The 27,684-nt window shown below is 37.4% G+C and overlaps 1 protein-coding gene across 2 annotated transcripts in view; it reads left to right on the top strand.

Annotated features, from left to right (window-relative positions):
* The window catches only part of Wwc2 (WW and C2 domain containing 2), a 218,278-nt gene extending 190,938 nt beyond the window's left edge, over window positions 1–27,340 (top strand). For both annotated transcript variants that reach the window (XM_027927138.2, XM_071610510.1), the window contains exons 21-23: window positions 1,043–1,285; window positions 23,772–23,899; window positions 26,314–27,340. In XM_027927138.2, coding sequence (XP_027782939.2) covers window positions 1,043–1,285; window positions 23,772–23,899; window positions 26,314–26,380 — 438 coding nt within the window. In that variant the 3' untranslated portion in view covers window positions 26,381–27,340. The remainder of the gene's footprint in view (window positions 1–1,042; window positions 1,286–23,771; window positions 23,900–26,313) is intronic.
* The last annotated feature ends 344 nt before the right edge of the window (window positions 27,341–27,684 follow it).

Raw genomic sequence — 27,684 nt, 5'->3', positions numbered from 1 at the left:
TTGTGTTCCATTCCTGCTGCCAGCAATCTAGGCAAGAAATGCACTCCTTGTTCTTGTAATTTCTGCTTATACCATCGTACATGGCCTAGTTTAAGTTTCTTTCTGCAAATGAGTCTGACCCAGCCCAGAATGATCTGTCCCTTGTTTGACTTTCTGTGGAACTTAAGATCTAATTCACAGCTTACTATTGCTTATTGCCACATACTGTTCTCCATTCAAAGTCCTCAGAGTCAGAGATTATGTCATCTCTTCCTAATGTCCTGCCTACCATCCTCCAGCTGAAATTTATTCATACATAGACAGTCATTATTCCTTAATAAATGGGTAAGGGGCTGGGGATATACCTCAGTTGGTAGAGTGCTTGCCTTGCATGCACAAGACCCTGGTTCAATCCCCAGCACCGTCAAAAAATAAAAAAGTAAAAATAAATAAATGGGTAAGGTTGGCCCTGGGAAAAACAATTGTGATTCAATGGGGAGAATGGATAGTGCATAATATGGAAAATAGAGAAAGAACCAGTCCCATGAACCACTTGCATTCTGAACCACACTCAGAGGTGATAGATAGATATCAAGGGAGTGAACTACAGAGATGGTTTTGCCTCCTGAAATGGAACAACTGTCTGTCTGTTCTAACATTTGTTTTTCCATTGGGGCAGGGTAAGCTTGGCTACACTATAACAACTTTGAAAATCTCTGTGGTTTAAAATAATAAAGGTTTACTTCTTTCTTAGCTACTAGTTCTTTGAAGATTGGCCGGAGGACCTGCCTGTGTTCTTACTGAAGACCCAAGCTAATGGAGCCTCTGTCTCTGGGTCTTTGTAATTCCTCTAGCAGGAGACAGAAAAATGCAGATTTCACACTGGCTTTAACAGACTTCTGCCTGGAAGTGGTACACATCTCTCCCACTCACTTTTCTTTGGCCAAAGCAAGTTGCTTATTCAGTTATATTCTCACTTCCAAGGAGCAAGGAAGTAGGACAAGCAGAAAAATGACTACCCATATAATAGGGTGTTTTATTGTTGTGTTTTCTAACTCTCCAGACGGTTTGCCAGCCAGTCCTCAGAAGGACAGCCCAGGAATGCCCAGTACGCACATCTCTAGACCTAGAACTGGATCTTCAGGCCTCTCTTACCCGCCAGAGTCGCCTCAATGATGAGCTACAGGCTCTGAGGGGCCTTCGGCAAAAGCTGGAAGAACTGAAAGCTCAGGGAGAGACTGATCTTCCACCAGGTGTGCTGGAGGATGAGCGATTCCAGAAGCTCCTGAAACAAGCTGAGAAGCAGGTACAAATCCAAGTGTCACTCATCCCACAAAGGGGCCAACACAGGTTCATTCTTGTTAAAGTCTGGGTAGGAGGCTCCCAACTTATACCTCCATTTGGCTCAGAGTCTTCAGATTCTTTTGCTATGAATGAAACATATCTTTCCCTACTGTTATAGGATGTTTTCTGTACAGAATATTGCTAAAATAGTAGTATTGCCACCCCAAAAGCTGCAGATAAGAGGCCCCCTTCCTCTCCATGTATTTGCAGCTTGGGTAGCCACTAGTCACCTGATAGGAAGGGAGGATGACAACAGGGGAATTTCTTATCAACATTTTCTCTGTATCAACAGATGATAATGAATAGCTATTTAAGATTCATTAACCACATTGTTGTAATACATTGCTAATTTTAATGCTTCTAATTTCCATTCTTTCCTATATTCAAAAGAAATTACATTTCACTTGCATTCTTCTTTGCCTTTCACCCTACAAAATCTATGCAAAATAAGGTAGAATCACTGATTAAAAAGTAGAATGTCTTAAAAGGACTGTTTTTGTCATTCTGCCACATAAATATTACTGAAATTTTTAAGGATTTGCATGATTATGATATTGATTTGTTTTCTCATTATTAGAATTTATTAGAATTTATATTTTGACAGAGCAGGGTGTATTCATTCACATCTATACATAATCTGCAAATAGAATTTTTCATGTAGCTAAAATATTAAGAATGCAAAAACATTATTTTCTTCTATCCCCTTTGGGTAGGAATCTGAAATACACTTCCTTGAATTAATAAAAAGTACTGTCCATGATATAATTTTTTCTTTTGGGCCCAAAGTCGTTTTTTAATCTCGTAGTTGTGGTACTATAGGAAATGTTTAAATTGTTTAGCTGATTAGTGCTACTAATTCTAAATGGAACTCAGAAACTTAATGAATGAATTTCAAGAATCAAACTGATACCAATAATTTTTAAAGAAAGTGTAAGCAACAAAATGTATTATCTACTTCTGTTCTACTCCACCTCATAGGGAGAAACCTTCATACATAATAAGACCTCAGGAAATGGTTTGTCCTGCCTAGAGTTGAATTGTAGGCCTTTTGTTTGACATGGCCATGAATATTATACAGGACAATTAGACACTGGTGACAAAGGAGACGTCCAGGGTCCACAAGAAAGATCTCTTTCTAGGGTCCAAGAGAGGTTTCATAGAGGAAGAAGCACCTAAACTGGGTTTGAGAGCAGATAGTAGAACTTCATCCCTTGAAGCCAGTGAGGCCCACCAGGCTGGGGATGTGCTAATAAAGCTCTAGCTAAATACCTGACAGGAGAGCAAGTGCCACAGTAGCTTTCACTTTACCAAATGGATGACTGAGTTAAAAGTTAAAGTGACCCACTCTCATGTTTGTACCTCAGTAATAATAGCCAGGATTTTACCCTCCCAGGTCTTTTAATTCAGCACCAGCAATAACTTCAAATTCTTGATTGACTCTGACCAACTTTGATATCACAGAGAAATCGCATAGTCTTTTGAACCTCTAGGGTCAAAGACATTCAAAATGGATTTGGAATTTTGCTACTACACATATAAACAGAACTTAGACTCTTTGGGAGTTTTGTTGCTTGTTTGTTTCTGATTTGTTATGATATGAAATTCTTGATCCTTAGATATCAGTCATTATAAAAACCTTGGGACTTACTTTTTCACTTAATAACATCATGCTAAGATTCTTCCACAGATTACTTGTTATTGCAGTTTATTTTTTTTTTTTTGATTGCTAACTAATCTCCATTGTGTAGAGAAAAGCTCAATAAAGCAAAAAGTTAGAGCTCTTTGAAAAAAAATAGATAAATCTCTGGCAAGATTGAGAAAGAGAAGATAAAAGCAAAGGATATTTTTTTTAGAGAGAGAGAGAGAGAGAATTTTAATATTTATTTTTCAGTTTCCGGCGGACACAACATCTTTGTTTGTATGTGGTGCTGAGGATCAAACCCAGGCTGCATGCATGCCAGGCGAGCACACTACCGCTTGAGCCACATCCCCAGCCCAGCAAAGGGTATTATAAAAATAAAGAGGAGGGCTGGGGATGTGACAGAGTGCTTGCCTAGCGTGTGTGAGGCACTGGATTCGATTCTTAGCACCGCATAAAAAACTAAACAAATGAAGGCATGTTGTCCCTCTACAACTATAAAAAATAAATTAAAAAAAGAAAAGAGGAACAGAACTATGAATCATTTGAGATTTAAAAGATAATGGAATGTAATCAACATATGTACCCATAGTTTAGACAAATATCTAGGAAAATATACAAGAACTGATGAAAGAAGGCAGAAAAAGGTTAAAATCATGTAGCTCAAAGAATTTGCAGCAGTGATTAATATCTATCCACAAAGAAAACATGAGGTCTACATTTCATAGACATGTCCCTGAAACTTTACAAAGAACAAATTATCTCAATTAAGTAATTTGTAATCCCATCTGTAATCCCAGCTACCTGGAAGGCTGAGGCAGGAGGATTGAAAGTTTAAGGCCAGCCTTGGCAACTTAGATTCTGTCTCAAAAATGGCTGGGAATGTAGCTCAGTGGTAGAGTACCACTGGGTTTAACCCCTAGTGCTGGGGCAGGGTGGCAGATATCTCAGTTTTAAAAGCTTGAAAAAGAGAGAACACACATTTCTGTGTGGCCAACATCCCTGATTCTAAAAGTAAACAAAGATATTATCAAAAAGGAAAACCAATAGCCAGTTTCATTTATGAATGTAGATATAAAAATCCTAACTAAAATATTAGTGAATATAATCCAACAGTATATTTTTTCAAAGTACATTTTGAGGGCTGGAGTTAGTGCTCAGTGGTAGAGTTCTTGCCTTGCACGTGTGAGGCACTCAGTTTGATCCTCAGCACCATATAAAAATAAATAAAGATATTAAAAATATATATATTTTAAAAAGTACATTTTGACCATGTTTGAACTGTAGGAAGATTTTTTTAATATTAGAAAACTCTATTAATATAATTGACTACTTAAATAGAATAAGGAAAAAAAACTATTTGATAAACTCAATGGATGCAAGAAAATAATGATTAGAGTCAATACTCATATTTATTTATGTTTAAAAGTCTCAGTATGTTAGGAGAAATTCCTTAACCTGATGAAAAATAACCTAAAGCAAATGTGATCCTGTATAGATGAACATTGAAACTGTTCCTTTAAGATGAGACAGACATTTAACACTGTTCAACATTGTGCTAGGAGTTCTAATCAGTGCTGTGAGGCAATCAAGAAAAGTAGAAGCAGAATGGAAAGAAGGAAATAAAGCTGTCATTATTGGCAGATAATGTGGTGCCTACACTAAAAAAATCTATGTCATTTCAAATAATAAGACTTTAGCAAGATGGATAAATAATAGAATGATACATAAAACTACTGTATTTTTTTCTGTATGCTAACCAGAAACAGAGAATTTACTTATTAATATTTACAGTAGTATCAAAGAGTATCCAAGGATCAAATAATGAATTTGATGTGAAGTATAGGGAAAATTACAAAACTTTATAAGGAGAAATGTAAAAACACCTAATTTTATGAAATGTACTAAATTCATATAGAGCAGGGGTCAGCATACTAAATACTCTGGGCTTTTGGATCCACACAGTCTCAATTTCCGCTACTCAACCCAGCCATTGTATCCCAAAAGCAACTGTAAAGATATAAATAAATAGTTTAGGCTTTGTGCAAATAAAACTTTATTTAAAAAAAAAAAACAGATGAAAGTTCATAATTTACCAATCCCTGATATAGAGAAAGAATTAATATTATGGATATGGGCAGTTTTCCCTAAAACTCCACCATACAATCCAATTCCAAGAAAAATGTCAATATGATTTTTCGTGGATATTCATACAATTAGTAGAAAAATAAAAGACAAAGAATAGTGTAGATAATTCTGGAGAAAAAAAAGCAAGGAGGAAGACTTGCCCTATAAGAAACCAGGACTTTTTTAAACTGCTAAAGTGGTTATATGGTATAGAATTAGTAGGAATCAAGAGAATAATCAAGGTGTGAAAAACTGAGCCCAGAAACAGAAGCACCTATTTGCAGCATTGTTGTCTAATGTGGGTGATGCAAGAGGCCATGGGCAAAGGAGGAGCCATTAAATAAAGAAAGCTGGAATGAGCTGGAGTTCAGCTAAGTGGTGGGCCTCTTACCTTGAATGCATGAGGCCTTAGGTTCAATCACTAGCACCCCCCCAAAAAAAAAAGAGAGAGAGAAGAAAAGGAAGAAGTTGATAATGATTGTTCATATGGAAAACAGTAGTATTGAATCCCTGCCTAATATACAAAAACAATCTCCAGGTAGATTGTGGACTTTCATAGTATAAAATGCAGAATCTTTCTTTCTAAATTTTTATTTTTCTGTCCATAGTGCTCATTCTGTGTCCTACCTAGTTGGAGGTAAGATAGATTGGGGCAAAATTATTAAGAGCCCTGAATCCCTTGTAATGGGGAGTCACTGAGTCACATTTTCTAGAGATGTGCTCTTTGGAGGGGTAGTGTGTCAGTGATGTGCATGATAGATGACCAAAGTGGAAGGCTCCTTCCAAGTCCTTGGGGTTACACGTTTTCCCATGAAATCAAGTTAGAGGGGCTTCAGCAAACTCAAGCAGTATGTCGAATACTGGTTGAAATATAAGATTAAGACATTTTTTCAAAAGTCAAAGTATCATAAATTCACTATTTTCCTGTGTTTTTAAGTTGCATTTTATTGTAGGATTCTGCTAGGATTTTTGCTGTTGTTGATGTGGGACTCAAGAATTAGGATTTATTACTGTGATTTTTGTTTTTCTTCTACACTAAAGAAACTCTTAGATTTGCCCTTGGTACAAATATATGGGAAGTAAAAGGAATATAAAACTCAGCAAATTGAGCAGAAGTTTTCTCTTTTTTTTTTAAAAAACAAAAAAAAAACCTCTTGATGCAAGCCCTCCTGTGGGCTGCTGGTGTCAGTTTCCAGGGTAATGACAAGGCCTCCTCTGCATTTTTACAGCGCTTTGTAGTAGATGTGCCATCCAACCCTGGCAGAAAACTTGGATTGGGGCTGGGGTGGTAGCTCAGTGGCACAACGCTTGCCTAGAAAACTTCTTGGATTCACTAAAGCTGCTAATCTTATTTATTAGCCATGATTTTATTCCATTTTCATTTAGTTTGCCCCCTGCCCACCTCTAGACTAAAGAATTTCACCTTGACTTACTGGTGAATAGCTAAATACAACATATAGAACAATGAGAAGCTGACTGGTGGCCCCAGAATACCTCAATCACCTAGGTAAGACCATAATGTGGGCACCCTTGATCCAGCCTATGGCTCCGGAACAAATTCCAGGAGTATTAGGTAAATCAGCTAGTCTTTCATAGGACTTTGTATAAGATTCACTTCTGTATTTGAACCTTGACTCTTTTGACAGACTTCTGAAATAAGGATTTTATGCTGTTGTTACCAACATTTCACAGGATGCTAATAGTAGTAATCTGGAAAAATAATGGTAATGTTAGGACGAAAGTGGCCAATTCACTCTTCCAAAGTGCCAGGATTCCAGAGGCCCCAAGTTTGTTTTATTCATGTTCACCTTTCCACCTGTCAAGAACTATGGATATTCAAGGACCAAGATCTCCTTTTGCTGTTCTTAACCCATTTTGTCTTGTCATCCCAGAGGAGGAACACCCATAAAAACATATAGTATATAATATATAATTATAAGAATAAAATTATAATAATGTTAATATTATAATATTGATAAGCTATAGATGATGATTTCTAACCTATTCTAATGCACCTGTATCAATTTTGTAGAAATAATTACAGAATTGAAAACTTGGAATTTAGTGGATTAATGATAGAAACACTAACAACCATATCAGACAGACTTCCCAAACATAATAGGAAGTTGAACTATCCTTCAGAAGTGACCTCCTTGAAAACTGTCATCTCTGTCATTTGATACAACCTTTTGTGAGACATTGGTGGTGTTTTCCCCTTTCATCTCTTGAATGTCTACAGTGCAAGTTACTGTATCATAAATGGTTCTAAAATAGCTGATTGGTGCTGTCACCCCTGGTTCCTGCCTCAGAATCAGTTTCTCCATCAAGGTGGTGCCATGGTTATATAGGAGTTTGGTTCTTTAAAATCTCACAACCTAGCACACTTCTGTTCAAAGCCAATTTAGTTGGCTTTGCCAGTAAAATTATCTTAATGTCACACTGCATGTGTTTTGCTCACATAACCAGTCTTATATCACTCACATGGCTTTGCTCACTAATATAAGGAAAAAACTGGTTGCTAGAGCTCAGAACTGCCCAGAAATATTTTGAAGATCACAGGTCTTTTCAGTTTTGTTTAAGAACTATGGATATTCAAGGACCAAGATCTCCTTTTGTCTTGGCCAGTTCAGGATATAAAGAGTTCCCATCTCAGTTTCAGAAAGTGTCTTAGGAGTCACATTTTAGATTTTGCTTTTGTAAACACTAATTTTTTTTATTATAAAAGTTTTATAATGTGATTGATAGCTAATGAAAATTCTTTTTTTAGCTTTATTAATTTTATTTTTTTAAATACATAACAGCGGAATGCATTACAATTTTTATTACACATATAGAGTAATTTTTCATATCTTTGTATATAGAGTATATTCATACCAATTCATACCTTTATACATGTACTTTGTGGTTTTTTGCATTACAATTCTTATTACACAAATATACCACAATTTTTCATATCTCTGTTTATATATAAAGTATGTTGACACCCAATTCAATTGTTCATACATGTACTTTGGATAATGATGTCCATCACATTCCACCGCCCTTGATAATCCCCTGCTCCCTCCCTTTCCCTCCCACCTCTCTTCCCTATCTGGAATTCATCTAATCCTCCCATGCTCCACCCCCCCCCCACAACCCCACTATGAGTCAGCCTCCTTATATCAGAGAAAACATTCGGCATTTGTTTTTTTGGCATTAGCTAACTTCACTTAGCATTATCTTCTCCAACACCATCCATTTACCTACAAATGCCATGATTTTATTCTCTTTTAATGCTGAGTAAAATTCCATTGTGTATATATGTCACATTTTTTTTATCCATTCATCCACTGAAGGGCATCTAGGTTGGCTCCACAGTTTAGCTCTTGTGAATGTGCTGCTATAAACATTGATGTGGCTGTGTCCCTGTAGTATGCTATTTTTAAGTCTTTTGAGAATAGACCAAGGAGAGGGATAGCTGGGTCAAATTGTGGTTCCATTCCCAGATTTCCCATACTGCTTTCCATATTGGCTGCACCAATTTGCAGTCCCACCAGCAGTGTATGAGTGTACCTTTTTCCCCACATCCTCTCCAACACTTATTGTTGTCTTCATAATAGCTGCCATTCTGACTGGAATGAGATGATATTTTAGAGTAGTTTTGATTTGTATTTCTCTGATTGCTAGAGATGATGAGCATTTTTTCATATATTTGTTGATTGATTGATTGTATATCCTCTTCTGAGAAGTGTCGGTCAGGTCCTTGGCCCATTTGTTGACTAAGTTATTGTTTTTTTGGTGCTTAGTTTTTTGAGTTCTTTATATACCCTAAAGATGCTCTATCTGATGTGTGAGGGGTAAAACTTTGCTCCCAGGATGTGGACTTTCTGTTCACCTTACAGATTATTTCTTTTGCTGAGAAGAAATTTTTAGTTTGATTCCACCCCCTTTATTGATTCTTGGTTTTAATTCTTAGCACAAGAATTATAGGAGTCTTATTAAGGAAGCTGGGGCCTAATCCCACATGATGAAGATTAGGGCCTAATTGTTCTTCTATTAGATGCATAGTCTGTGGTATAATTCCTAGGTCCTTGATCCATTTTGAGCTAAGTTTTGTACATGGTGAGAGATAGGGTTTTAATTTCATTTTGTTGCATATGGATTTCCAGTTTGCCCAGCTATCATTGAAGATGCTATCGTTTCTCCAGTGCACGTTTTTGGCACCTTTGTCTAATATAAGATAATTGTAATTTTGTGGGTTAGTTCCTGTGTCCTCTATTCTGTATCATTGGTCTACCACCCTTTTTTGGTGCCAGTACCATGCTGTTTTTGTTTCTATTTCTCTGTAATACAGTTTAAGGTCTGGTATAGCGATACCACCTGCTTCATTCTTCCTGCTTAGGATTCCTTTAGCTGGGTCTCTTATTTTTCCAGATGAATTTCATGATGGCTTTTTCTATTTCTATGAAGAATGCCATTGGGATTTTGATTGGAATTGCATTCAATCTGGATAGTGCTTTTGGTAGTATGGTCATTTTGATAATATTAATTCTGCCTATCTAAGAGCAAGGTAGATCTTTCCATCTTCTAAGGTCTTCTTTGATTTCTCTCTTTAGGGTTCTGTAGTTTCATTGTATAGATCTTTCACCTCTTTTGTTAGTTCCCAAATATATATTTTTTTTGAGGATATTGTGGATGGAGTAGTTTTCCTCATTTCCTTCTCAGTGGATTTGTCACTGATATGCAGAAATGCCTTTGACTTATGGGTGTGGTTTTATATCCTGCTACTTTGCTGAATTCATTTACTAGTTCTAGAAGTTTTCTGGTGGAGTTTTTTGGGTCTTCTAGGTATAGAATCATATCATCAGCAAATAGAGCTAATTTAAGTTCTTCTTTTTCTATATATATTCCTTTAATTTCTTTCGTCTAATTGCTCTGGCCAGTGTTTCAAGAACTATGTTGAATAGAAGTGGTGAAAGAGGGCATTCCTGTCTTGTTCCAGATTTTAGAGGGAATGCCTTCAGTTTTTCTCCATTTAGAATGCTGTTGGCCTGAGGCTTAGCATAGATAGCCTTTACAATGTTGAGATATGTTCCTGTTATCCCTAGTTTTTCTAGTGTTTTGAATATTAAGGGGTGCTGTATTTTGTCAAATGCTTTTTCTGTGTCTATCGAGATGATCATATGATTCCTATCTTTAAGTCTATTGATGTGATGAATTACATTTATTGATTTCCGTATGTTGAACCAACCTTGCATCCCTGGGATGAATCCCACTTGATCATGCACAATCTTTGTGATATGTGTTTGTATTTGATTCACCAGAATTTTATTGAGAATTTTTGTATCTATGTTCATTAGAGATATTGACCTGAAGTTTTCTTTCTTTAAAGTATCTTTGTCTGGTTTTGGAATCAGGGTATATTGGCCTCATAGAATGAGTTTGGAAGTACTCCCTCTTTTTCTATTTCCTGAAATAAATTGAAGAGTATTGGTAATAGTTCTTCTTTAAAGGTCTTGTAGAACTCGGCTGTATATCCATCTGGTCCTGGACTTTTCTTGGTTGATAATCTTTTGATGGCTTCTTCTGTTTCCTCACTTGATATTGGTCTGTTTAAGTTGTGTATATCTTCCTGACTCAATCTGGGCAGGTCATATGACTTAAGAAATTTGTCGATGCCTTCAATGTCTTCTATTTTATTAGAGTGTAAGATTTCAAAATAATTTCTAATTGTCTTCTGTGTTTCTGTAGTGTCTCTTGTGATATTGCCTTTTTCATCATGTATGCTGGTAATTTGAGTTCTCTCTCTCTTTCTCTTCATTAGCATAGCTAAGGGTCTGTCAATTTTATTTATTTTTTCAAAGAACCAACTTTTAGTTTTGTCAGTTTTTTCAATTGTTTCTTTTGTCTCGATTTCATTGATTTCAGATCTAATTTTAATTATTTCTTGCCTTCTACTGCTTTTACTGCTGATTTGTTCTTCTTTTTCTAGAGCTTTGAGATGTAGTGTGAGGTCATTTATTTGTTGACTTTTTCTTCTTTTAAGGAATGAACTCCAAGCAATGAATTTTCCTGTAAGTACTGCTTTCATAGTGTCCCAGAGATATCAATATGTTGTGTCTGTGTTCTCATTTATCTTTAAGAATTTTTTATTCTCCTCCTTGATGTCTTCTGTAACCCATTGTTCATTCAGTAGCATATTGTTCAGTCTCCACGTGATGCAGAAATTTGTAGTTTTTATTTTGTTGTTGATTTCCAATTTCATTCCATTATGATCTGATAAAATGCATGGTATTATCTCTACTTTTTTGTATTTGCTAAGAGTTTCTTTGTGACATAGTGTATGGTCTATTTTCGAGAAGGATCCATGTGCTGCTGAGAAGAAAGTGTATCCACTTGATGCCGGTTGAAGTATTCTATATATGTCAGTTAAGTCTAAGTTATTTATTGTGTTATTGAGCTCTATAGTTTCTTTATTCAACTTTTGCTTGGAAAATCTATCCAGTGGTGAGAAAAGTGTGTTAAAGTCACCCAAGATTATTGTTTTGTGGTCAGTTTGACTCTTGAACTTGAGAAGAGTTTGTTTTATGAACATAGCTGCACCATTGTTTGGGGCATATATATTTATGATTGTTATGTCCTGTTGGTATATGGTTCCCTTGAGCAGTATGTAATGTACATCTTTATCCCTTTTGATTAACTTTGGCTTGAAGTCTACTTTATTTAATATGAGTATGGAAACCCCTGCTTGCTTCTGCAGTCCATGTGAGTGGTATGATTTTTCCCAACCTTTCACCTTCAGTCTGTGTATGTCTTTTCCTATGAAATGAGTTAAAAGACATAGGCTAGCAGATTGGATTAGCCTATGTCTTTTGATTGGTGAGTTTAAGCCATTAACATTTAGGGTTACTATTGAGACATGGTTTGTATTTCCAGCCTTTTTTGTTTATTTTTGTTATTTAACTTGAATTGGTTTTCCTCTTTGGATAGTTTTTCCTTTAGTGTACTACCTCTCTCTGCTGATTTTCATTGCTGTTTTTCATTTCCTCTTCATGAAATATTTTGCCAAGGATGTTTTGTGGTGCCGGTTTTCTAGCTATACGTTCTTTTAACTTTTGTTTATTGTGGAAGGTTTTTATTTCATCTTCAAATCTAAAGCTTAATTTTACTGGATACAAGATTCTTGGTTACCCATTATCTTTCAGAGCTTGATATATGTTGTTCCAGGATCTTCTAGCTTTCACGGTCTATGTTGAAAAATCTGCCCTTATACTAATTGGTTTTCCCCTATATGTAATCTGATTCCTTTCTCTTGTGGCTTTTAAAATTCTCTCCTTACTCTGTATGTTGGGCATTTCAATATAATGTGCCTTGGTAAGAATCTGTTGTGATTTTGTACGTTTGGCAACCTGTAGGCTACTTGAATTTGAATTTCCAATTCATTCTTCATGTTTGGAAAGTTTTCTGATATTATTTCATTGAATATATTGTTCATTCCTTTGGTTTGGACCTCTATGGCTTCCTCTATCCCAATAACTCTTAAATTTGTTCTTTTTATGCTATCCCATATTTCTTGAATGATCTGCTCGTGGTTTCTTATCATTTTTGCTGTGTCGTCTATGTTCTTTTCAAGATGATTTATTTTATCTTCATTGTCTGATGTCTTATCTTCTAAGTGGTCTACTCTCTTGGTGATGCTTTCATTTGAGTTTTTAATTTGGTTTATTATTTCTTTCATTTCAAGGATTTCTGTTTGGATTTTTTGTATAACCTCTATCTCCCTGTTGAGGTGATCTTTTGCTTCTTGGATTTGTTTATGTAGCTCATTGTTGAAGTGATCTTTCACTGCCTAAATTTGTTCTCTTGTGCCTTCTTTGAGATCCCAAAACATTTTAACCATGTATATCCTGAATCTTTGTCTGTCATTTTTTCTGCTGTAGCTGCCAGTGCTTCTAATGATGTGTTGTCTTGATTTGTTTCTGGTACTTTCTTCCCTTGTCTTTTCATGTTGCTCATGTGTATTCCTTTCCAGCTCTGTGGATCTGATGTGTTATTGTTTTTACCCTATAGATTTGTAGTGCACTTATAGGGTTCCAAGATCTCTCCTTTGTGGGGAAGGACAATGTTAACAGATCCCAATATCAACATTACATCACCTATGAACAAATTGTTGTTATTAAGACATTTACAGTTTAGTCTCAATGTTCAGAAATGTTGGATTCAGTTATTATTTAAAATATAATCAGTAGTTTCATAAAAAAGGTTTACAGTTTTTGGTGGTGGACAATGAACTGGGGGTCAGGCATAGGACGATATGCTGAGGGGAAAAGATGTGATGGTATAGAGTTAATATATCTTAGGAAATGTGAAGGAGAAATCTAATGAAGAGTGTTAGTAGCAGGGGAATAGACAGGAAGTAATTTAGGGTAGACAATTACGTGGGAAGATAGTAGATTACATGAAACAAACACACGTATGTATTTAGAAAAGTACAGGATGTAAAAATAGTAAAATTTGGAGGGTGAAAGAAGAAGAAAGAAAAAAGGGAGAGAAAGAAAGAAAGAAAATAGAAAAGAAAAAGAGAAAAAAAAGGGCTTATGCAACTCCTCTATATTATATCATTCAGTGACTCAGTCCTCAAAGTCCTATTTCATGCAAAGTTCTTGGTTTTACATATGTTGGGGATGTGAGGGCCAGAGGATAGAAGGGTAGAAGAGAAAGAAGAAGGAAAAAAAAATCATACTCTTAGAGATCCGTTTCTTTCCTGCTTCTCTTCTCATCCAGTAGGTGGGGTTGTCTGTTTTAAGCTGGTGTTTCTGCCCTCAGGATGGTGTAGGTAACCAGGGTGAGAAGACCGGACCTGCTGTGGAGCATCTGGAAGCGGGGAGTGCTGCCCACCAGTCCCAGCAGGGAAATTGTGCCTCACAGGCCTTTTTTTGTGACCATTCGTCTGACTTGAGCCCCCAGTATCATCTCCCTCTCTTGCCTGGATATTTCCCAGATCCTGGTCTCTCTGTTATGCTCCAGACTTTAGTCCCCTCCCCTCTATTACTTAGTAGGTCCCAACTGCAGGACCTCTCACCCCCAGTCTCATACCAGGTGGGCAGTGCCCTGTTTGCACTGCACTCCTGTCCAACTGAGAGCTGTTTTTGTGTTGGGTGGTCACTGTGCTGAGTTATCGTCGCTGGGGAGCGGGGAGGAATTGGAAATCAGGTACCTGCTCAAATGGAAATCCGATCTGATAGCCATGCCCACCAAAAAATGGCGAGGAAGGTTTTCCAAGATGGAGTTAGTCTGTTTCCAGCGCTGGGGTGTCTGGTGAGGTGGGGGAAGCTGGGTGATGGTCTTGTGTTGTGGATAGGTAGCAGCCTAGTGACCTGTGTGGGAGCACAGTCTGGAGTTCTGCAGAGGTGCTGATAGGTGGTGTTTCTGCTGAGCCGCCTGAGAGCCATGGGTGAGCTAGAACTGCGGGCTTTGGGTCCAGAGACTCACTGCAGCGCAGAGTCTCTGATTTCTGCACAGGTGGTCGCAGCGCTGGTGATTTCTGCAGAAATCCACTGTATAGGGGTCTTCTCACACTCTTTGAGATGTTGTATTCCATCTAGGCGAGACCTTGTGGAGAAGCTACCTGTCTGCTTTCTTGGTTTCATGCCACAGAGCAACCAGAAACAGGACCTCCTCTATTCCACCATCTTGGATCTGCCCTCAATTTTTTTTTAATTTAGTCACTAAATGATGCCTAGGCTGATTCTTATCTCATAGTAAGTTTCTAATGATTATTATAATAGTCCTCACATAGGATGCATTGATTAGAAATCTAGTTATATCTTAATAGAGGATTTCTGATGTTTGTTATCTGATGAGCCAGTACTTAGTTGGTTTCGGAATCATTTTGTACACCAAGATAGGGAGGGAGGAGAGCCCAAGAGATTTCTCCTGTGATTATGGCAGAGCCTAAGGTAAAGACATCACCCCATGGCAGAGGATGAAGGGCAAAACAGGGCCCATTTTCCAAGCTCTAAAGCCCTAAAGCTACCCATGAGGCCAGTCACCTCCAAAAGGTACAACCTCTTAATATTGTTACAATGGCAATTAAATTGCAGTGTGAGCTTTGGAAGAGACAGACATTCAAACCATAGCAGATGCCAAGCCTGCTGCCCTCCATCTTTACTTTCTTCTGCTTCATGGCAGTTTTACATCAGACAACAGTGCTGCTTTTAAAAATTTTTATTTTTACCAGCTCTGTGAATGTTTGCACTATTTGTTTTGTACTTTTCTTTGATACCACTAAAATTTGTAATAGCCAGCTCTGTGAAAGTAAAGATCATTTCAATTGTGTGCCTTTCATTATGGCTCAGGACGTTGGTAATGACCATTGACTTACCTCTCTTGCTTCCTTTTACTCCCACCTCCACTCCTTATGTACATACGGGCACATCACCATGCATACACACTCACACATTGCCCTTTCATTCCCACCGTTTCCCCTTAGTGTTGAGGATTCGTGATAGTTTTATCAAGATGATCATAAAGTGCCTAACGATGAGCAAAGAGCCTGCCAGTTGTCATAAAAAAATATGGCTCCCAGAAAAGCAGTGAATTGAAGCTAGTAGCAGATTCTGGGTCTCCTCTCTTGTCAAGGAAAGCTTTCAGGTCTCAGGGTCACACTCCATAACCTTCCTCCTTTGTGGTTGAAAGTCTTTTTTGTAGCTTGCAATAAAAACTAAATCTTAGGGTTCTCGTGTATTATACAAACCCCTTAGGAAGCAGGAAAAAAAAAGCGGAGGACTGTAAATTAAGACTGGATTCAGCTTCTTAACATGACTATAGGTAAATCACTGACCTTTGTACAGATCAGGCTTTCAGCATGTAAGCTAAAGTTTAAGCATTCCTTTCTGAAGTCTGGGGCATAAGAAGTAGATTTCAGTCCTCATGAACCAGGCAGCTTATCAAGACTTGGGGTGAGAGGGGGAGATGTTGTAGGGAGAGCACTGATACTCTTCCAAAGGAGCCTGTGTCAACTTAACGAAGCAAAATGATTCCCCCTCTCCTCGGTGTTTTCCTGTCAAAATGCCAAAGTTCTGTGGTGCTAGACATTTTAAAAGCTTAAAGTAATATAGATGTTAGCGCTTTCAAAAGTTAGAATCTCCTAAAAAATTATGTCAAAATGATATTATACCTTAACAAAATAAATCTTAGCAATTACAGTGAAGTATTCAACATTGAGATTTAACTGCCTGCAATATTGATTACTTTTGATTAATGGCTAATAAAAATTCTGAGATATATTTTGTCACCCAGAATATTGGAGGAAAATATAGATGTAGATACAGATATATAAGCACAGGGAGAGATACAGTCTTCTGTGAAGTGTGTTCTCCTTCAGTAGGGAATGAAATATCTTCATGTGTTCCATGATCAATCTTATTTTTGTATAAAATGCTTCCAAATTTCAAAGTAATTTTGTGGTCACCACAAAAGTGCTGGTAGTTGGAAATGTCATCGGCCATTAGGCTACTTAGAGGAACAGTTGAAATGATGCTCTATGAGGGATAAAATAAACCTCAATTCCTTCATCTGGTAAGCAATAGAGGGCTATGAGCAGGATGCTGGCACCTATTGTATTTCTGATCTGATAAAGTACATTTCTAGAATTAAAAAAAGAGTCAAATGTTCTTACCTGAATATAATTCAGCATGTATGTTCCTTCTATGACTTTTCCTGATCTATTTAGTTTGAGTTAGTCATCAGATGACTATGTTAAGATTATTGTATTCTTGCAGTAATTTACCAAGAATTCAAATAGCAGTATTGCAGTATAATTACTAGTTTAGTGACTTAATATACCACCACGGGTAGAAATCATTTCTTTGTGTTCTAAGCCAATACTTCCTCACCTGGGACTTCATGAAGAATCACAGATATACAAAAGATAGGACTTCACACAGTAACTAAAGTACCATAGTTGAAATACCCTTCAAACTTGAATTACATAAATTCACCAGTAACTATTCTATCAATTGCAAAATAATCTAGAGAGAATTGTTACCTAAAAAATGTAGTTTTCTTTTATAGAAAAAGTTTTCAAAAGCGGAAAGAAAAGGAGGAGCAGTAAAACATGTCTGCAGGCTGTCCTATTAAGTGGCTGAAACTGACCTCAAACTTACGATCTTCCTGCCTCAGCCTCCCGAGCCACTGAGATTATAGGCGTGTGCCGCCACGCCAGCTTTGTCCTGTCTTTTAAGCCTGAGTACCTTGCTCCTTGACTTCCTGATTTTGAAGGTATCTGAAATAGTGGAAGGAAAACCCTTAATTCCTTTTTTGCCAGAACCAGTTTTACCTTCTTTTGAAGTTTATAGCTGCTTAAGTTATCACAGAAGCAGTTGATTTTTCAGACCCAGAAGGATCCCAATTGTGGGATTGTCCATCAATTTAGATTGCAACCACAGATTCCTGCCCTTGGCAGAGCTATTTTTTCTTCTATTTCTGTGCCGACAGCTAAGTTCTGACCTCTTATGAGAATTTGTGCTAAACTTCAAAATACAGCAAACAAACACCAACATTCTAAATATTCCTGACCACTTTCTCTAGAGCTCTAGCTGTCGTCACCATAGCCATTGGCCTCCACTCAACAATGCCACATGTCCCATTTTGTCATTGTGATCCAACATCTTCAAGGCCACAGTAATAGAGGCTGATCCCTACTGGAGGAGTCCTCAAAGATGAGCTAAGTCTCCCCAGCCTCTGACTCAAATAGTTAGTGTCCTCTTTCTGACACATGCCACATCTGGCTGAGAGGGCCACGACTGTGACTTGGAATGTCTCCTTTGGGGAGCAAAGAGCACCGTTATCTCACCTCTGTGGACAGCTATGGACTGGGACATGTGCCTTCAGTCCTGTAAGATGGTTAAACTTGCAAATAAGAAAGTTTCACTTTTTTATTGTGAGAGTAAATGGCCTTTCATGTTTACATGTCGTTCATGTGTGTTTTATGATTTATCTAGTCATATCCTGTGCCCTTTTTTCTGTTATGTTGTCTTTTTTTCCCTATTGAAATTTCTCTTTATGTACTTGTTATTTGAGTTGCATTCTATCATCTGTCTTTTGAATGCCTGTTAAATTAAAAGCTTATCATCTAAAAACCTGGCTTTCCCACAGAGCTACCCATTCTTCTATCCAACATGTATTTATTGAGCACCAATTGTGTGCTACCTGCAGAGGCTCTGTGGAGGGGAGGCAGACAATGTACTAGTCCCCCAGACACTCTAATTCTGTGTGGAAAGGAGATAGTATGTAAGTTCTGTAAATGAAAGTACTATGCAGAAAAGCAAGGTAGGGTCAGGACTCCTTTAAAAAAAAAAAAAATCTCTAGTTCCTGTGAAAATGTCTGATGCTCAGTATGTATGCTCGGTAAGTGTACAAAAGGATCTGAGAAGCAGATTTGAATTAGCTAAGTCACAGTCTACCTTACCAGGGATAAAAGTGACAGTGGTTTCTGTTGTGTAGAGGAGCAGAGTATCAGTTACATCATGTGGCAGCCTTCCAAAGCACTGCTTGGTTAAGTTTCCCCAGAGTCCCTGATAAAAATTGGGAAGAAAAGGGAAGGGAATGGAAGAGGGAAGTTACCTTGCAATTTTGCTTAGAATTTTTAGTTTCCGGCGAACACAACATCTTTGTTTATATGTGGTGCTGAGGATCGAACCCGGGCTGCACGCATGCCGGGCAAGCGCACTACCGCTTGAGCCACATCCCTAGCCCTGAATTTTTTTTCTCTTAAAGCAGCTTTCCAAAAAGACCTTCCGAAAGCCAACTCATATACAGTAATCCCCTTTGTCCATAGTTCCATTTTCCATGTTTTCATTTACCGTGGTTGTCTACAGTTTGAAGCATTAAATAGAAAATTTCAGAAAAAAAATTTATTATTGCATGTTATTATTTATAAATTCATCTATTTTGTGTACAAGAAATACATGCAGACTAAAAGTAAATGGGTAGAAAAAAACTAAAAAAATGTAGCTTTATTAATTTCAGATGGAACTGACTTCAGAGCAAGAAAAGTTGTAAAGAATAAAGAAGGGCATGACATAATAATAAAGGGGTAAATTCTCCAAGAAGACATAACCATCCTTAATATATATGTGCCCAACAGTCAATATGAGAGGCAAAAACTGACAGAACTGCAAGGAAATAGATGAATCCACCCATTGCATTTGGAAACTTAGGCATGCCTCTGTCAGAGCTGGCAGATCCCAGCAGGCAGAAAACCAGTAGACATAGTTGAGCTCAACAGTTCTATCAATCAACAGGGTATAATTGACATCTGGAAACTGCTTTATCCAATAACAGCAGATTGCACATTTTTCTCAGGTTCACATGGAACTTTCACCAAGACGGTCACATCCCAGGCTCTAAACACACATTAACAAATAATACTGTATGTCTTTAGAGAATGCAGTAAAATTAAACATGGAAATCAGTAACAGAAATATAACTGAGAAATTCTAAAACATTTGGAGATTAAACAACACATTGCTAAATACCTGATCAAAGATAAAATCTCAAAAGATATTTTGAACTAAATAAAAATGAAAAATTACATATCAAAATTTGGGATAGAGTAAAAGCAATGTTTGAGGAAAAATGTGCAGCATTCAGTGCATATACTAGAAAAGAAGAAAAATCTGAAATCAATAATCTAAACTTCTACCTTAGGAAACCAGAAAAAGAAGAGAAAACTAAATTTGAAGTTATCATAAGAAATGAAATCATAAAAATCAGAGCAGAAATGCATTGAGTTGAAAATCGGAAATCAGTAGAGAAAATCAGTAAAACCAAAAGCTGGTTGTTTCAAAAGATCAATAAAATTGACAAACTACTAACCAGACTTGAGAAAAAAGGGAGAAGACAATTTGGATTAGTAATATTAGAAATGAAAGAAGGAATATCACTACAGATCCTGTGGACATTAGAAGGATAATGAATAGTATAAACAACTCTGCCCACATTGATAACCTAGATAAAATGGACCAATTTCTTGAAAGACACAATTGCCAAAACTCATATAAGAAGAAATAGACAACCAGAATAGGTCTATGTCTACTAAAGAAATTGAACTGGTAATTAAAAGCCTTCCAAAATAGAAAGCACCATTCCTAGATGGGTTTACTGGTGAATTCTACCAAACATTTTAAGGAAAGAACTATCTTCTCCACAGTGTTTTACAGAGGATAGAAACAGAGGAGATACCTGCTAACTTTTTCTAGGAGGTCAGCATCACCCTGGTACTGAAACCAATCAAAGACATTTCAAGAAAGTTACTGTCAGGCATGGTGGTGAGCACCTGTAGTCCCAGCTATTTTGGAGATGGATGTTAGCACAGAAGTTCAAGACCAGCCTGGGCAACATAGCAAGAGCTTGTAAGATTAATTTTGTCAAATCCCATTATGTCAAAAATAGATGTAAAAATCCTTAACAAGATATTAACAGATCCAATCTAGCAGTGTATGAAAGGAATTACCATGACCACGGGAGGTTTATCCCAGGTATACAAGGCTGGTTCAACATTTGAAAGTCAATTAATATAATCTGTCACATGAATAAATTAGTAAAGAAAAAAACACAATAAAATCAATACATGCTTTTTTTTAAAAAAAGCATTTGACAGAATTTAATACCCATTCATCTTAAAAGTGCTAAGCGACCTCAGAATAGAAGAAAACTTAATGGTAAGAAACAAGAAGCTTTGTCTCTAAGATAGGAGCAGAAAGAGGATGTCCCACAGCACTCTTCCTTTTCTGTGTCACACTGGACGTCTTAGCTAATGCAATAACACAAGAAAAGAAAGGGTATACAGTATAGGAAGGAAATTTTAATGATTATAGAAAATCTGAAAGAATAGATCCGATCCCCCTCCAAAAAAACTTTCAGAACTAATAAATGATCATATCAAAGTTGCAGGATACAGGATTAATACACAAAAGTCAATTCCTTTCCCATACATCATCAAAGCACAAGTGGAATTTGAAATTTAAAACACAGTATCATTTACATTAGCATCCAAAAAATGAAAAAAATCTAAATTTCTGTACCACACATGACATGTCAAGAGAAAAAGAAGGCAAAAAGACATATCTGATAAATGACTGTTATCCAAAATGATGAAAGAGCTCTTAAATTCAGGGCTATGAAACAACCAACCAATTAAAAAATTGGCAAAGAAGATATATAGATGGAAATTAAGCATATGAAAAGATATTCCATGTCATATGTCATTAGGAATTGTGGCTTAAAGTTACAAGAGACCACTGCATGCCTGTGAGAGTAGCAAAATCCAGAACATAGTCAACATCAAATGCTGGCAGGGATGTGGAGCAGCAGGAGTTCTTGTTTGTTGCTGGTGGGAATGCAAAATGGTGCAGCATTTGTGGCATCATGGCAGTTTCTTACAAAGTAAAACATATTCTTACATGAAATCCAGCAACTACAGTCCTTGATATTTATCCAAATGAGTTGAAAACTTAAGTCCATGTTAAGTAACAGCTTTATTCATAAATACTAAAACTTGGAAGCAATGGAGATGGCCTTCACTAGATGAATGGATAAACTGAAACATCAAAACAATGTGATATAATTCAACACTGTGAGCTATCAACCTACGGAAACACATGGAGGAAACTTAATGCACTAAGTAAAAGGAGCCAAACTGGAAAGACTACATATTACATCAATCCAACTCTGTGACAGTTTGGAAGAAACAAAGTTCTGGAAAGAGTAAAAAGATCAGTGGTTGCCAGAGCATGAGGCAGGGGGTGATAGGGAGGAAACAGAGCACAGGGGATTTTAGGGCAGTGAAACTCTTCCTTACAAACTACATGATAAACACAGGTCATTGTACATTTGCCCAAACCAATAAGATTGCACCAAGAGTGAAGCCTGATGTAAACTATGGACTTCTGGTGATAATGATGTGTCACAATAGGCTCATCAACTGAAACAGATGTGCTGTTGTGGTGGAGGATGTTGGTAGTGGGAGAAGTTGATCATATGTGGGGCAGGAAATGTATGGAAATTCTACTTTCTGCTCCATTTGACTGACAGCCTTAAAAGCTCTGTGTTTTAAAAACATTGTGGTGAGGAAGATCTGTTAACCTGCAAAAATATTAACATTAATGATTATGAAACAAGTTCTATTCTTTTTTATTTTTTTCTCCCTCACTGGACTTGTGGGGGAAAACTCTGTTCCTACCTCCTGGTGCCTAGCCAATAGTAAAAATAACAGTAATAACTGAACATTAAAATAGTGGATTTAATTATGTGTTGGCTACTGCTCTAAATGCTTTACTTACACTCATTTAAATTTTGCAACAACCCTTTGAATTACATATTCCAAATTTACAAATGAAGAAACTGAGGCACAGAGAGGTCAAAACAGCTTGCACAAATGTACATAATTAGAAAGTGATAGAAACAGAATTTGGATTCAGACAGTTTGGCTCCAGAACTTGCACTCTTTGCCACTAATTTGCACCACCTTTGCTTAGAAGGCAGTCAACAAGTATTTGTTGGTTGGTGACTAAATGATGAATACATAAGTAATCAAATGAATGGAAAAGGAACTTATTATATTGGTATTTTTAGTTTTATTCCCCCTGTGCTGGAGAATCAAACCCAGGGCCTTGTGTACACTAGGCAAGCACTCTACCACTGAGCTATATATCTCCAGCTGATTTAAAAAATTTATTCATAGGAGAGAAGTGTTGGGGAGCCAAATTAGGCAAAATATGTTGTAATATTGTGTGCATGTACTAATATGTAACAACAAATCCCACCATAATGTACAACTCTAATGCACCAATAAAAAAATGTTGGGAAAAAATTCATGTGAAATATCCAAGTGTCCTTCAGCAGTAACAGAGATAATAAATTGTGGTGAAGTTGCACTGTGGAATATTATGCAGCAGTGAGAAATACAGGATGCAGCTTCATGTGATAGTATGTCTGATTCCTATAAGGGTAATGTTAAACAAAAAAAGTCAAACACTGAAGAGTGCCTACTGTACTGTTCACACAAAGGACACACAGACAGGAGTGTGTAGAGGATTCAAAAGGGCCAAAATTCTGCCCTTCCCAGTGACCTGGTAGCACTCAGGGTGATGACTGGAAGGAGGCTTCTGAGAACTGGGAATGTTCTTTCTGTTCCATCATGTTCCACAGGTTACATGAGTATGTTCCAGTTGTAAAGATCTTTGAGGTATACACTTCCATGTGTACTTGTTTGGAAGATAATTTCTACTTCAATGAACAGTTTCTCCAGTGGCTACCATGGGGAGTGCAGATTTGAAAAGATGAATAAGAGTTTGAAAGTGTATTCACCAAAATATTAGCAGTAGACATTTCTTGCAAACAGTGGTAGTTTTCAGTTTCTTTTTTGAGGCATTCCTTAGGCTTTCCAGGTATAAGAAAATTGTTTTGTATGTAATAAAATTTTTAAATGCAATTAAAATAAACTTGCGCCTGAATCAGTGCTTGCTTCCCTCAGCATGAGTAGAACATGGGATTCTCCCCTGATTGGTAAAAAGAGACACCACTGGCTGCTTGGCTTACCTGCCTGGCTTTAGCCCCCAGTCTCTCAAGCCTTGCAGCATGTAGCAGGGATTTATAATTAATATTCTGTGGGTTTCTTGTATTTTTATTTCTTTCCCAGGCTGAACAGTCAAAAGAAGAACAGAAACAAGATTTGAATGCAGAAAAATTGATGAGGCAAGTCTCCAAGGACGTGTGTCGACTTCGGGAACAGAGCCGGAAGGTGCCTAGGCAGGTGCAGTCCTTCAGGTGAGTGGCCCTGCCCAGGGATAGTTTTTGGATTATGCCAGTCATCTGATTCTGTAGGAATTCACTTCAGAGTGCAGTGAATGTTAATATCAGAAATTGAGGATTTTATGTGACCTATTTCAAATAAAGTAATTCAAGTATTTTAAAATACCCTGGTTTTTGAGTGTACCTCGAGGTCTCCACCAACATCATGCCCACATTCTCTTGCCTTTTGAGATTCTTTTTTATTTTTATTTTTTAGATTCTTATTCAACTGAACTAATCTAAAGGACACTATATCACAAAAACAACTCTCAACCCAGTCTCCTCAGTGTTTTTACTCTTCCTTTTCTTTTCTACCTTTCCTTAGTCTTTAGACAGAAAACATCCTCCCCAGTTCTTGTTTCTAGCCCCACTCTCCCTCTGCCATTGAGTCAGTCTGTTTCTCAAGTGGGGCCAGTGCTCCATCCTTTATGGCTACCAGCATGACCTTCTTGTGCCCCAGAACTGTGTTTAAGGAATACTATGTACCGTGTGAGGTTTTGTGAAAAGATAGATTGCTCTCACCTTTGATGACTAACTGTAAAATCCTAAAATCTTGTTCTTTCTGGTACTTTCCTAACTTGAAAACTGTCTGGTCCTTCTCAGCTTCTCCCTTGTGGGTTGCTTCTTCTTATCCCTGCTTTGGGATACAGGGCAGTTTTTCCCTCTAAGCTGATCAGGTTTCTCATCTCTCTCCATTTGTGTCATGGTATACTCACCCAGTTGTCCCTGCCTTAGCATCTTGCTAACTGAAAGAATTTCCCTGATATTATGGACTCTTCTGTGAGGTCACTGGGAAGGGCAGAATTTTGGCCCTTTTGAATCCTCTACTATCTTATTTAGAAACACCTAGATTTTTAAAAATGGTCTTATGTTGGAAATCCCCAAAGGAAATTGGCTGGGTCTATAGGTGTTTACCATAGCCAGAATTTTGGTTGTTTTTTTTTTTTTTTTTTTCCTACATTTAAAAAGCAGAGACTGTCTTGACTTTAAATGGAGTTCTGTCTGAGGAAAAAATCTCCCATCTGGGCTTGTGGGAACACTGCTAAGTTCTTAGAAGTATTTTAATGCAGGATTTTTTTTATGAGTACATTATAATTATACATAACAGTGGGATTTATTGTGCCTTATTTATACATGACCATAACATAATCTGGTCAGTCTCATTCCTTTACCTTCCCTCTTCTCTCCGTTCCACCATCCACCTGTTCTATTCTACTGATCTCCCTTGTATTATTATTTTAATTAGTGCATTTATATATAAAAGTGTGATTCATTGTGGGATATTCATACATGGACAGAGCATAATTTGGTAGATTTCATTCCCTAGTACTTCCCCATGCCCTCCTCAACTTCCTCCCTCTCAAATCCCTTCCTGTATCCTCTGTTGGTTTCCCTTCTATTTTTGTGAGATCCCTTTTTCTTCTTCTGTTTTTTTATTTATTCTCACTAGCTTTCACATATGACAGAAAACTTCTACCCTTGACTTCCTGAGCCTGACTTATTTCACTTAGCATAATGTTCTCTAGTTCCATCCATTTACTAGCAAATGACCTAATTTCATTTTTTTATGGCTGAGTAAAATTCTGTTGTGAATTCATATCACATTTTCTTTATCCAATTTGTCTGTAAGTGGACACCTAAACTAGTTCTGGCACTTTCCTAACTTGAAAACTGTCTGTCTGGTCCTTCTCAGCTTCTCCCTTGTGGGTTGCTTCTTCTTATCTCTGCTTTGGGATACAGGGCAGTTTTGGCCACTGTGAATTGCACTGCTATAAACTTGTATTCTGGCTTTAGTTCTTTTGGATAAATAACAAGGAGTGGAGTATTTGGATTATAAGGTGATTCCATTCCTAGTCTTTTTAAATATTTTTTTTAGTTGTACATGGACACAATACCTTTATTTTATTTATTTACTTATTTTTTTTAGTTGTAGTTGGACACAATATCTTTATTTATTTTTTTATGTGGTGCAGAGGATCGAACCCAGGGCCTCGCACATGCTAGACGAGCCCTCTACCGCTGAGCCACAATCCCAGCCCCCTGTTTATTTTTTTATGTGGTGCTGGGGATTGAACCCAGTGCCTCACACATGCTAGGCAAGTGCTCTTCCACTGAGCCACAACCCTGGCCCCCATTTATAGACTTATAAGAAATCTTCATACTGCTTTCCAGTATGCTCATTTGCAGTCCAACCAACAATGTAAAAATGTACTCCACCACCACATCCTCACTAGCAATTGTTGTTATTTACATTCTTGACGTTTGTCATTCTAACTAGAGTGAGATAAAATAAAATCTCAGTGTTCTTTTGATTTGTGTTTCCCTGGTTGCTAAGGATGTTGACCATTTTGAGCATCTAGCTAAAGTTGGTGTCTCATCCCCACCTCTAGGGAGAAGATTGCCTACTTCACCCGAGCGAAGATAAGCATCCCGTCCCTGCCAGCTGATGATGTGTGACTTCATGGCTTAACAAATTGTTTCTCACCTGTTTACTTTCTTAGGGAGGGCAAAAGACTGAACAATTTGCTTTTTCTTTCTTTCTTTCTTTCTTTCTTTTTTTTTTTGTAACATATAATTGTCAACTCTTGAAGAATTTTCATTTTATACCAGATTTTCAATATGTTAATTTGTAAAGTAACTTGAATGTAATCCTTATGTGTTTAAAGAAAGACAAAACATCTGATAACAAAAATGGGATAATCTGGCACACCAATGTGCAGCGCACGTGTGTCCCCAGTGGCTCCATCACGTATGTGGACAAGAGGCAGTGAGTACCAGTGTCTACCCCTGAGCTGACTGCTGGGAAGCAGCTTGTTTCAGTGGCGTTCTGGGATTTTCTTTGTTTCCTTGTGAGGAGACTGTGAAGGGGGCAGTGGTGCCATGCAGTGTTTCTGAGCTAGAAAGCCGCTCTTCCTGTTGGCAGTGAGCACAGAGCTGAGTCCTGCACAGGTGCTGTGCTCATTCCCATCACCTGTGTCAGAACACTTAAGTTCCTTAAAACAGCTTCCTCTCTGTCCTTTTCATAATTGTCTTTAGACAACTATACTGAATGTAAGGATATCAAGAATGCCAAGGAGCAGTACTCCTTACTACCTTAAAGATCTTAGACATTGAGGGCAAGGTGGAAGAGAGAAGCACACCAGAAATCCTAAAATACACTACAGGAGCTCAAAAGAGGAGCAGCTGCTACTTCTGACTTCACCTGAATTTGCAAGTGATCCAGTTTCTAGTCTGCACCAATGCTCTGTCCTAGGCGTGAGAATGGTGCCAGCGAGAAGCTCATGGGGTCCTGGGTTCCAGGGCCAGACAGCACTGTGAGGTGGAGGGGACGCATTCTCACTCATTGGTGAAGCCAAGAACAGAGGAAATGGTGTGTCTTAATTGAATTGAAGTTGCCAAAATAAATAGTTTATCAGATTTCTGACATTTACTAGAAATCACTTTGCAGCTCTCATTTTTAAGGGATTCTATCTATAATTTGTGGTAAGTAGTTGGGAAGCAAAGGAAAGAGTGCCTGGGAGGGAATTATTAATTTGGAGAATAAGGTAAATCATTTGTTTAACAAGAAGGAAAGAAAAAGAAACTATTTTGGATGAACAAGTTTGGCAATATAAACTGACTAAAGCGTCCTGTTTCCCACTGTAGTATTTTAGCTTACACAGCCCAGGCACTTCTTTAAAGAAATAAGTCCTCAGTATAGCTTTGCCACCAAAAGGCTTTTACAGTATATAGTCTATAGGCAATTTAAGCCATACTTATTA

Source organism: Marmota flaviventris, chromosome 3 (genome assembly GCF_047511675.1).
Source record: "Marmota flaviventris isolate mMarFla1 chromosome 3, mMarFla1.hap1, whole genome shotgun sequence".
In the NCBI taxonomy this organism is placed as follows: domain Eukaryota; kingdom Metazoa; phylum Chordata; class Mammalia; order Rodentia; family Sciuridae; genus Marmota; species Marmota flaviventris.
Note: the sequence above shows the minus strand (reverse complement) of the source record. Positions and strands in the feature narration are given on the sequence as shown.